This window comes from Eubalaena glacialis, chromosome 5, assembly GCF_028564815.1.
Source record: "Eubalaena glacialis isolate mEubGla1 chromosome 5, mEubGla1.1.hap2.+ XY, whole genome shotgun sequence".
NCBI classification, from domain to species: Eukaryota; Metazoa; Chordata; class Mammalia; order Artiodactyla; family Balaenidae; genus Eubalaena; species Eubalaena glacialis.
The window spans coordinates 154,533,276-154,545,570 of NC_083720.1; the positions used below are offsets into that span (position 1 = coordinate 154,533,276).

At 38.6% G+C, this 12,295-nt stretch overlaps 1 protein-coding gene across 3 annotated transcripts in view; it reads right to left on the reverse strand.

Moving 5' to 3' along the window:
* The window catches only part of GRIA2 (glutamate ionotropic receptor AMPA type subunit 2), a 171,236-nt gene that overhangs the window by 79,915 nt on the left and 79,026 nt on the right, over nucleotides 1-12,295 (reverse strand). For all 3 annotated transcript variants that reach the window (XM_061191775.1, XM_061191777.1, XM_061191776.1), the window contains exon 3: nucleotides 3,260-3,499. In XM_061191775.1, the coding sequence (XP_061047758.1) occupies nucleotides 3,260-3,499 (240 nt within the window). The remainder of the gene's footprint in view (nucleotides 1-3,259; nucleotides 3,500-12,295) is intronic.

Sequence of the window (12,295 nt, forward strand, 5' to 3'; positions counted from 1 at the left end):
AGAGTTCATCTCTGATCCTTCAATTTAGCAAGCAAGATTCAGGTTCTAATATCATCTCAAACTTAAAATACACAGATGCTCAACTCATTCATTTAATAATGCTATTTATTGACATCAACTCTGTGCTAGCATTATCTTAAGCGCTGTATGTACAGTTTAGTGGGTACTGCCAGGGCATTGCCTTCCTGGGCTTAGAGCCAGATCTTAAATTAAAAGAATAAAGCTTAGTCTGTGTGATTAAAACAGTCCCTAGAATATACTAGGAGTTCACTTCTTGGGTGAAAGAATGAACATCAATATTAATTATAAATTGTGATAAGTACTATGTAGGAAAAGAAAAGATTGCTTTGAGAGAAGATAACAATATGAAATGCACCTCTGTGGGAATGTTATATAAACTAAGACCTGAAGGAGAAAAATTTAGAAGTCTGTGCAGAGATTCAAGGTGAAAGAATTTGGTGCATCTGAGAAAGTGAAAGAATATTAGTGAGATGGGTTTAGCCTAGTGAGTGAGCAGGGCAGTAGTATAAATGGGCAGGAACCAGATACTATACAACCTTACAGTCATGTTAAAAATTTTCAGTTTTATCCTCATTATAATGAGGAGCCACTGGAGTATTTTAAGCAAAGGAGCAATGTGGTCAGTAAAGCATTTAGAAGCATTCAAAAAATAGAGCTACCATCTGATCCTGCAATCCCACTCCTGGGCATATACCCAGAGAAAACCATAATTCGAAAAGATACACACACCCCAATATCCATTGCAGCACTATTTACAATATCCAGGACATGGAAGCAACCTAAATGTCCATCAATAGAAGAATGGATAAAGAAGATGTGGTACATATACACAGTGGAATATTACTCAGACATAAGAAGAGAATAAAATAATGCCATTTGCAGCAACATGGATGGACCTAGAGATTATCATATTCAGCAAAGTAAGTCAGACAAAGAAAGACAAATATATGATATCACTTACATGTGGAGTCTGAAAAGATGATACAAATGTACTTATTTACAAAACAGAAACAGACTCACAGACATAGAAAACAAACTTACGGTCACCAAAGGGGAAAGGTGGAGGGGAGGGATAAATTAGGAGTTTGGGATTAACATGTACACACTACTATATATAAGATAAGTAAACAACAAGGACCTACTGTATAGCACAGAGAACTCCACTCAATATCTTGTAATAACCTATAATGGAAAAGAATCTGAAAAAGAATGGATATATGTATATTATAACTGAATCACTTTGCTGTACACCTGAAACCAACACAACATTGTAAGTCAACTATACCCCAATATAAAACAAAATTAAATTAAAAAATAAATAAAAAGTATTCAAAACTTCTGGCTCCTTTACGGAAAATGGATTGAAGAGAAACAAGTACAGAAATGGAAAGATGAAGGATGAACACATGGGGCTGTCCTGGCCTGGAGTCATGACAATGACACAGAAGAGTGGCTAGAAGTAAAAGACATTTAGATGGTAGAAATCCTATGAAGAGGAGACAAGAGTGAAAGAGGACGTACCAGAGGGCAAGAGGAAGGTGATGATAAGCCCTGTATCACCTTGATCAGAAGGCTGGGCAGAGGGCAAGCAGAGGGCAAGAGGAAGATGATGATAAGCCCTGTATCACATTGATCAGGCTGGGCAGAGGGCAAGCAGAGGGCAAGAGGAAGGTGATGATAAGCCCTGTATCACATTAATCAGAAGGCTGGGCAGAGGGCAAGCAGAGGGCAAGAGGAAGGTGATGGTAAGCCCTGTATCACCTTGATCAGAAGGCTGGGCAGAGGGCAAGCAGAGGGCAAGAGGAAGATGACGATAAGCCCTGTATCACCTTGATCAGGCTGGGCAGAGGGCAAGAGGAAGATGACGATAAGCCCTGTATCACCTTGATCAGAAGCATGCTTCAGAGCCATCCAGCACACCGGAATCCGTATTTACTCTCAACTGTTCTGTGTTTGAGTTTTTCACTCCCCACGTGTATAGCAAGGCTCTCCCTTGTCAGAGCAGGGGGAAAGCTGTTGACAGAGTCTTTCTTCTCAGCGTGTACAGAGCTGACTGGCTTTTCCACGGAGCCTTCTCGTTCTCAGGACCGGAGGCCGGGACAGGGAATCAGACCCCAGGCTGGAGCATGCCAGGCTGTGATTGCTGTAGCCAATGTCTCCAGACTGATCGTGGAGAAGGGCTGGCAGCTGGCTCCCCGCTTGGCCGCCCTTGCAGGTAAGCAAGGTGCCCTCTCCTGGTAGAAACAGGCTTCCGGTTTTCACCTGAACATCTAAAGCAAGTTGCTTCGTGGACACGCTGGTATCTATTAGGTGCTCTGGCAATGGTGGTTGTCAATACTTCTGAGTCTGTTGGTGGATACCCTCTTGAGAAAAATCATCTACGTTCATGTGCACAAAATGTTCATTCGATGTTACGAAGTACACAGACCCACTGAGGCTGAATCACAGACCCAGGAATGGCTAGAAATATCTGAATCACAGACCCAGGAATGGTTAGAAATATCTGAAATTCTATGACACGTAAGTCAATCAGGTCCGCTAATACCAAACTTCACAACAAATGATGCGGGAAACACAAAGGAAGTACCCTTACCCCTGGAATAAAAACTAGTAAAATGAGCCAAGACTCCATCTAACTGGCATGCTAATCCAAAACATCTCCTCGTAAATAGCTGTAGAAGAGCTGCTGTCAAAAGACCTGAGTTCAGCTGAACCACACAGGGGTGGCTCATGAAAAAATCAACTTCTCTGACATTCAGGGATCTCATTCTAAAGCTGGGTTAATAACAACTGTCCCTGCCTGATAATATTTTTGCATGTGGAAATATTTAATGTCTATACATTTCTGTAGACGTTCTTATTTATATATTTATTCAAATCTTACTTAAACCAATTTTCAAGGCCGTCACTTCACTGACCCTAGACTGAGAATACAGTCATCCTAGGGTCTTAGCTGCCGGTACCAGAAAGTGCTTTGTGCATTACAACTGAACATTCAGGCGTTATGCGAACACAATCTATCTCTGTAAATGGTACATCCACAACGTTTTTGCTTGTTTGTTTTACTCTAAATATGTTACCCAGGTTTTGAATTGCATTACTCATTTACACAGCATAATTAAGCCAAGTTACCCTTGGACTTCAACACACTTACATAGCCTTACAAAGTCACATGTAAGTGTCAAGTGTGGGCACTGAATTTGACCCATTACAAAGGGAGAAGGATATTGTCACTTACCTCTGTCACTGTCGTAGAGGTATGCAAACTTGTCCCATTGGTAGTACTCAATCAAGCTGAGAAGAGCTCCTTTGAGGTCTGGTCGCATCTGAATGACAAATGGATGGGTGCCATCTGTCGGGAAGCTGGGAGTGATGAAGGACACATGGAGCGTTCCACAAAATGATGTGATGGTGTTTACAGACTTCTTGTCATAAAATCCAAAAATAGCATATACTCCTCTTGAAAACTGGGAGCAGACTAGAAGAACAGGGGAAATAGAAAGGATAAATCATCGAAATTGGAATACAATCACATGCATTTGCTTGAAAGTTAATGCCCTTTTACACAAAATACAAAAGAATCAACATATTGAAAAATACAGAGAGTTGATATCAATAATTCATCAAATTTTTGAGCACTTATTTACTTAACACCCTATTTGAGGAATTCAAAGAATTATAAAGCATTAAAAAATAATTCTGGGGCTTCCCTGGTGGCGCAGTGGTTGAGAATCTGCCTGCCAATGCAGGGGACACGGGTTCGAGCCCTGGTCTGGGAAGATCCCACATGCCGCGGAGCAACTAAGCCCGTGAGCCACAACTACTGAGCCTGCGCGTCTGGAGCCTGTGCTCCGCAACAAGAGAGGCCGCGACAGTGAGAGGCCCGCGCACCGCGATGAAGAGTGGCCCCCGCTCACCGCAACTAGAGAAAGCCCTCGCACAGAAACGAAGACCCAACACAGCCAAAAATAAATAATAAATAAATTTTAAAAATAATAATAATAATAATTCTGGCTATGGGGCTATATCAAACTTAAAAGCTTTTCCACAGTGACAGAAACCGTCAACAAGTTTGAAAAGGCAGACCACTGAATGGGGGAGGAGATTTTCAAATCCTACATCTGATATGGGGTTAATACCCAATATGTACAAATAACTCGTACAACTCAACATCCAAAACAAAAACAACCCAATTAAAAAATGGGCAGAGGACCTGAATAGACATTTTTCCCAAGACATACAGGCGGCCAACAGATACATGAAAAGATGCTCAACATCACTAATCATCAGGGAAATGCAAATCAAAACCGCAACGAGCTGTCACCTCACACCCATTAGAATGGCTGTCATCCAAAAGACAACAAATAACAAATGTTGGCAAGATATGGAGAAAGGGAACCCTCGTGTATTGTTGGTGGAAATGTAAATTGGTGCAGCCACTATGGAAAACATTATAAAGGTTCCTCAAAAAATTAAAAATAGAACTACCATACAATCCAGCAATTCCACTTCTGGGTATTTTTCTAAAGAAAAAAAAAAAACACTAATAATGTACCCCAATGTTCATAGCAGCATTACTCACAATAGCCAAGACATGGAAGCAACCTAAGTGCCCATCAATAGATGACTGGGTAAAGAAGACGCAGTGTATATACACAAGGGAATATTACTCAGGTATAAAAAGTAAAAAAGAATAAACTCTTGGACAGACTTAAAGGATACTGTGCTAAGTGAAATAAGTCAGACAGAGAAGGCAAATCGTGTATGCTTTTATTTCTATGTGGATTCTAAAAAACAGACAAACAAAAAAGAATAAACATAGCAAAACAGAAACAGAGTCATAAATACAGAGGACGAATAGATGGTCACCAGAGGGGAGGTGAGGGGGTGAGTGAAACAGGTGAGGGAGCTGGAGACGGACAAACTTCCAGTTTCAGAATAAATCAGTCACGGGAATGAAACGTACATTGTGGGGAATATAGTCAATAATACTGTGTATGGTGACAAACAATAACTAGATCTATCTTGGTGATCATTTTGTAATATACAGAAATAACGAATCATTATGTTGTGTACCAGGAACTAACAGAGTGTTGTTGGTCAGTTACACTTCAAAAACAATACTGATGTGTATAAAATGGATGACTAATAAGAACCTGCTGTATAAAAAAATAAATAAAATTAAATTTAAAAATTAAAAAAAAAAACAAGCAAACTCATAGAAAAAGAGATCAGATTTGTAGTCATCAGAGGTGAAGGGCGGGGGAGAAGAAATTGGATGAAGGTAGTCAAAAGGTATGAAATTCCAGTTCTACATGATAAATAAGTACTAGGGATGTAATGTACTGCATGATAAATGTAATTAACACTGCTGAATGTTATATATGAGAGTAGTTAAGAAAGTAAATCCTAAGAGTTCTCATCACAAAGAAAAATTTTTAAATTTTTCTTTTATTTTGTATCTATATGAGATGGATGCTCACTGAACTTATTGTGAGAATCATTTCATGATGTATGTAAGTCACATCATTACGCTTCATGCCTTAAACTTATACAGTGCTGTATGTCAATTATAACTCAATAAAACTGGAAGAAGAAAAAGAATATATACACATTCTTATTTAACAAGCCATGTAAGTATAAACATATTTTAGGACAGCCCCATAAAAAAAAGAATACAAGTAAAAATCATTAGTTATAAAGAACAAACTGCAATTACCTGGGATTTATACATATTCATAATAACTCATTCCTTGTATTGTCTGATTTTTTTTAAAGGCTTTATCGTGCTAATAATGCTTTTATACTACAAGATCGGCGCGCTTATGAAAAGTTCTAATGCTGACCGAAACCTCTTTAAGAGAAGATGGATGCAGGGCTGGCACCACACACAGAAACATGTCACCCAAAAGGGACATCTCTCACTTTGAGAAACTCAGTCAAGGAGCAATTGTGTGAAGCTCAGAACTCCTAATTCTTTTAATCTTTCCCACGAACTTAACTCATCCCATGTGTTCTGCTCCATGCAACACAAAGAATATTATCAAAATACTTTGGCATAGAATCATCATTCTTTTAAAAAAAAAAAGACAATATTTTATTTGGAAGTCTCCATCACTCCCACAATCCCTTGTTCTCTACCAGTACTTGTATTTCAGTGAAGGATCTTCCCCCAATCCCTCCCCCACAGTCAGACCATCACTAAGTCATGGTCATTCTAATACCTAAATATACTCAAAGGTGGTCCCCTTATTTCTCTCTCCATTCCAACCATCCTAGTTCACTAATAGCATATACCATGTATCTTGGGCTTGCCTTGTGGCCTGGCATGGTACATGAACTCATTTATTTCTTATGCTAACCCTCGAGGTAGGAAAGATTATTATTCCCAAATTACTGATAGGAAAATTGAAACATAGGGAGATTAAGTGACTTACCCAAAGTCAGACAGCTAGTAAGAGATGCTGTACTCAAACCCAGACAGGCAGATTCAGAGTCCGCACTCTTACCTAATGGATAATATTGTGTTTCTAACTCAGATAATTGGAATACCTACCCAACTTTCCTCCTTCATCCAATTATGCCCCTTCCATTCACTTCTCCACAATATAACCAGAATAATTTTTTGAAACACAAATTTGATCCTGTCTCTCTGAGAAGTAAGGGTTACTTTGTCCAAGAATAAAACCTGCAATGCACAATACAAACCACACGTGCCACAGCACTTATGACAACCAATTCAGGTCAACCACATGCTTTGAGTGAATGAATAGCTGATATTTTTTAATCGCAAAGTTAATTTCGATCCAAAATATGAAAGTCAGCTCTCCAGTAACATAATCTAACAACCCGAAACATAATACCAAGCATCCTTGTAAATTAATTTAACCTCATTTAAAGGATAAGGCCAGGGCTTCCCTGGTGGCACAGTGGTTGAGAATCTGCCTGCCACTGCAGGGGACACGGGTTCGAGCCCTGGTCTGGGAAGATCCCACATGCCGCGGAGCAACTAGGCCCGTGAGTCACAACTACTGAGCCTGCGCGTCTGGAGCCTGTGCTCCGCAACAAGAGAGGCCGCGATAGTGAGAGGCCCGCGCACCGCGATGAAGAGCGGCCCCTGCTTGCCACAACTAGAGAAAGACCTCGCACAGAAAAACGAAGACCCAACACAGCCAAAAATAAAAATAATAAATAAATAATAAATAAATTTTTTAAAAAAGGATAAGGCCAATACTATCATATTTCATTTTATTTTACTCACAAAAATAGATGGTCTATAGAAAAAGTAGATTTGTTTCATGAATAAGAGCATTGCTAAAATATATAGATTTGAATAGCCAATTGCAGACAATCAATAAATGATGGGCAATAATTTTTAATGACTATCGTGTGATATGAAATGAAAGGAAAGCCAGATTGGCCAGTTCTCTGAGTGGCCCTTATTCATCAGATGTTTCAATTTTCCTCTAAATATTTATTCATCTTCAACTCACTTCTGCCTTTCTAACATAAGACGTTTCCTGGGATTTCTAGGTTACGTCTGTGTAATGTGTCGACTGACCTCTTTACTAACAATCCTCTGCAGAATAGACTGATATGTCTCAGAAAACAGCTGTATGTATTTCTTTACATTTACTCTAATATTTTAACATAAAGCAAAGATGAGATTCCCAACTTTTATTCATATTTATGCTTTTGTCCTTGTCTGAGAACAGATGCTGAAAACCACCTTTAATGTGTTTGACTCTGCTCATTCCTGACTTACATGAAAAATCCCTTTCTCTGTTCAAACCCTGCTGGGCAAACTCCGCCGTGATTTCTTATTTTATGCATGGATATATGCGTCCTGACGTGCATATCTTAAATCTTAAGCTTGTTCAGAAATTGTTGACTCCATAGGACGTATAAAAATGAGAAGTTGCTCTAAAATTCTCTCTGGGTCTATTTTATTTCATTTCCTGCAAGTGTTGGCATGTCATCTAAAAACTATAGGAATATCAGGCAATATGATTTATTAATGAGACCTCCTCGTCCATCCTCAGTGAAATCGCCTGGTAAAGGAAGCCACTGTTTGAATACACAATCTGAATAAGAAGCCATATCTTTCATTGCCCATTTGTTTTAGACTCTGGAGTGAGTTGTCAAGGGGCCTCCTGGCTGTCATGACCACCTGGAAACACCTGGCATGGGCCCAAGCATGGGCACAAGCTGCACAAGACTTCACCAGAAACGACAATTCACCTAACGCAGAAGGCACTTTTTTTCATGCAGTTCAGCTAATTCTCCAATGGCCATAATTGTAGAACCATGGCCGCTCCCTCCTGACTATCCCAGCCACCTCTCAGCCTTTTCCCCTTCCCCTTTATCTCATCAGGGCATATATTCAATTGTCCGCTTGCCTACAGCTTCTATTTTCCAAGATATCTCTCTCTGTGTCCCTTTACCACACACACAGTGAATAGCCATTTGGTCGACATTGCTCATCTCCCCTGACCTTATGTCTGCCATTGTCCCTGTCCCCCCAAATGATAAGGATATCATTGCGTTTACACCCAGGACTCAGTCAGAATGCTGACCTGAGCTAAGGTATTTTGCTTACCCAGTTTGCAGTGACCACCTCAGGATGAAAATCTGCGCGTTGTATTCCTAACACTCCATCCCCCAAATATCAGTGTGTTCACATGCTAATACTGATCTTCTCCCCAATACAGCACAGATACAAGACCCTACTGACCTAAGACACAAGAGCATTAGTTCTCTACTTTGAAAGGACTCCTCCTTTGATTAGAAATGAAACTACTCTTTTTCATCTCTACCTTATTCCCCAGCAATACTCCAAAATTCAAAGTCATTTCCCTAACTTATATCCATCCTCAAAGAAGGAAGAGTTACTATCACTATCACTATCAATATTCAAATGATGTGTCATAGCTCTGGAAACAGTTTCAAAAGACAACTTTCTAAAATGAGTTAGATAATATCGCACCCTATATATCGTCACCTTGTTCTGTGTCACCTCTGGGGGCAGAGGAAGGAGGAGAAAGCTCTCAGTTTCACCTCTAGATTCATGACCCTATGAAACACTATTATAAATTTCTGAATAATTATGCTAATTAGTATTAGATTTGCGTTTATGTCTTAAAACTCTAAGCTAAATGTAAGGTTGTTCTCACTGAGTACGACTTTAATTAAATATTTAATATCAACTTTGAGAAACTCAGCAAAGGCAAGTCCTTTTAAAAGATACTTTAGGTCAAACAGCAGAAATGATAATCTCCTGGGTGTAGATAACTTGCTGATTATTCCACTTTTTATTACAAGCCCAGGTGATAAAAGCCAATAACAATGCTGATGGTGCATCCAACTCGCATCTTTCTCTCTTGGGTCATTCTGCTCATCGGTGCTGCTAATGTACCACACTCCATACAGTCTGGAGGACCTTGCATGGTTATTTAGTAGAAAGAGAGAAGAATAGAGCCTGATGTATTTTTGTTTAACATGTTTTTATGTTTAGAAGTTGCCATTCACTGCTGTGAAACCCACAGTCTGCTTCATAAGCAGGAATGGCGCTTTGCAGCTTGAGCCAAGTCTGGTGAAAGCTGTACCACCAAGCAATCCTGACCTCAAAATTTGGAGACCGAAGAAAATCTCTCTCATCTTTCATCACACAACTTCTGGCATTATCTCCGTGTAAACAGTGACCCCAATTTTATTATTGAAATCTCCCTTAAGATCCCCTAATCACTAAATCTAATAATTTTTTCTCAGATCTAGCTTTCTCGGCCTCTTTGAATTTATTAATCAAAAATTTGATTCTATGTTTCCATACAAAATTTAAAATTATTTGTTCTCATTCTATGGAAAACACCATGGGTATTTTGACAGATATTGCACTGAATCTACAGATTGCCTTGGGTAGTATGCTCATTTTAACAATATTAATTCTTCCAATCCAAGAACATGATGTATCTTTCCATCTGTTTGCGTTGACTTCAATTTCTTTCATCAGTGTCATATAGTTTTTTGTGTACAGGTCTTTTACCTCCCTGGGTAGGTTTATTCTTAGGTATTTTATTCTTTTTGATGTGCTGGTGCTCAACATCACTAATTGTCAGGGAAATGCAGATCAAAACCACCATGAGATATCACCTCACACCTGTCAGAATGGCTATCATTAAAAAGAATGCAAATAACAGGTATTGGTGAGGACGTGGAGAAAAGGGAACACTCATACACTATGGGTGAGGCTGTAAATTGGTGCAGCTGCTATGGAAAACAACAAGGAAGCTTCTCAAAAAAACTAAAAATAGAACTACCATATGATCCAGCAATTCCACTCCTATGTATATATTCAAAAAAAACCCAACCAAGCAAACAAAAACACTCATTCAAAAAGATACATGCACCTTGCTGTTCACAGCAGCATTATTCACAATTGCCAATATGTGGAAGCAACTTAAGTGTCCATCGATAGATGAACGGATAAAGAAGCTGTGGTACATATATACAATGGAATATTACTCAGCCATAAAAAAATGAAATGCTGCCATTTGAAGCAACATAAATGGAATTAGAGGGCATTATGCTAAGTGAAATAAGTCAGACAGAGAAAGACAAATACTGTATAATATCACTTATAGTGGAATCTAAAAATACAACAAACTAGTGAATATAACAAAAAAGAAGGAGGCCCACAGATATAGAGAACAAACTAGTGTTTACCAGTGAGGAGAGGGAAGGGTGGAGGAGCAATACAGGGGCAGGGGATTAAGAGGTACAAACTATTAGGTATACAATAAACTACAAAGGATATGTTGTACAACATGGGAACTATAGCAAATATTTTATAATAACTACAAATGGAGTATAACCTTAAAAAATTGTGAACTACTATATTGTACTCCTGTAACTTATATAATACGTCCATCAACTATACTTCAATTAAAAGAAAAAAATCTGGCCAAAAAGAAAAAAAAACAACTTGCTTCTAGAAATGCTCTCTCTTTCCGCTGCCACTAGCAGTGCTCTCGTCCGATTCCTTCTCCACATGGCTACCAAGTAAAATGGTATCACCTTGGTGCTTTTGCTCTCCCTATAATTACCTTTCACTCTTTTCCCCCCTATATCCCAAATTAAATCTATCCTTAGAGGTCTCATCCCTTTTAACAAGGTTAAGTTCAACTTTTTATGCATGCTTCCCAAACCTCCATATCACCTCTGTTGTCTCCCTTTATCTATTTATTTACTGAGCAACTTATACTGTAAACATTCAGTGTGACAAGCATGGTGTTAAGTTCAGAAAATGCCACAGGATAGATATAGTACATTCTCTTTTTTAAAGTATAGTTGATTTACAATATTCGATTGCTTTCAGGTGTATAACATAGTGGTTCAACATTTTTATAGATTATACTCCATTTAAAGTTATAAAATAATTGCTATATTTCCTTGTGCAGTACAATATATCCTTATTGCTTATTTATTTTATACATAGTAGTTTGTATCTCTTAATCCCACACACCCATCTTGGTTTCCACCCTTCCCTCTCCCTACTGGTAATCACTAGTTTGTTCTCTATAACAGTGAGTCTGTTTCCATTTTATTATATGCAATCATTCGTTTTATCTTTTAGATTCCAAACATAAATGATAACATACAGTATTTGCCTTTCTCTGGCTGACTCATTTCACTAAACATGGTACCCTCTAGGTCCATCCATGTTGCTGCAAATGGCAATATTTCATTCTTTTTTTATGGCTGAGTAGTATTCCATTGTGTGTGTGTATATCTATATCTCTCTATATTCCAATATATAGATATATATACACCACTTCATATTTATCCATTTGTCTGTTGATGGACACTTAGGATGCTTCCATATATTGGCTATTGTAAATAATGCTGCTATGAACATTGGGGTTCATGTATCTTTTCAAATTAGTGTTTTCATTTTCTTTGGATATATACCCAGGGGTGATCATATGGTAGCTCTATTTTTAGTATTTTGAGGAACCTCCATACTGTTCTCCATAGTGGCTGCAGCAATTTACATTCCCACCAACAGTGCAAGAGGGTTCTCTTTTCTCCACATCTTCACCAACGTTTGCTATTTGTAGACTTTTCGAAGACAGACATTCTGGCAGGTGTGAGGTGATATCTTATTGTGGTTTGACTTGCATTTCCCCATTGATTAGTGATGTTAAACATCATTTCATGTGTCTATTGGCCATCTGTATGTCTTCTTCTGTATGTCTTCTGCCCATTTTTTAATCAG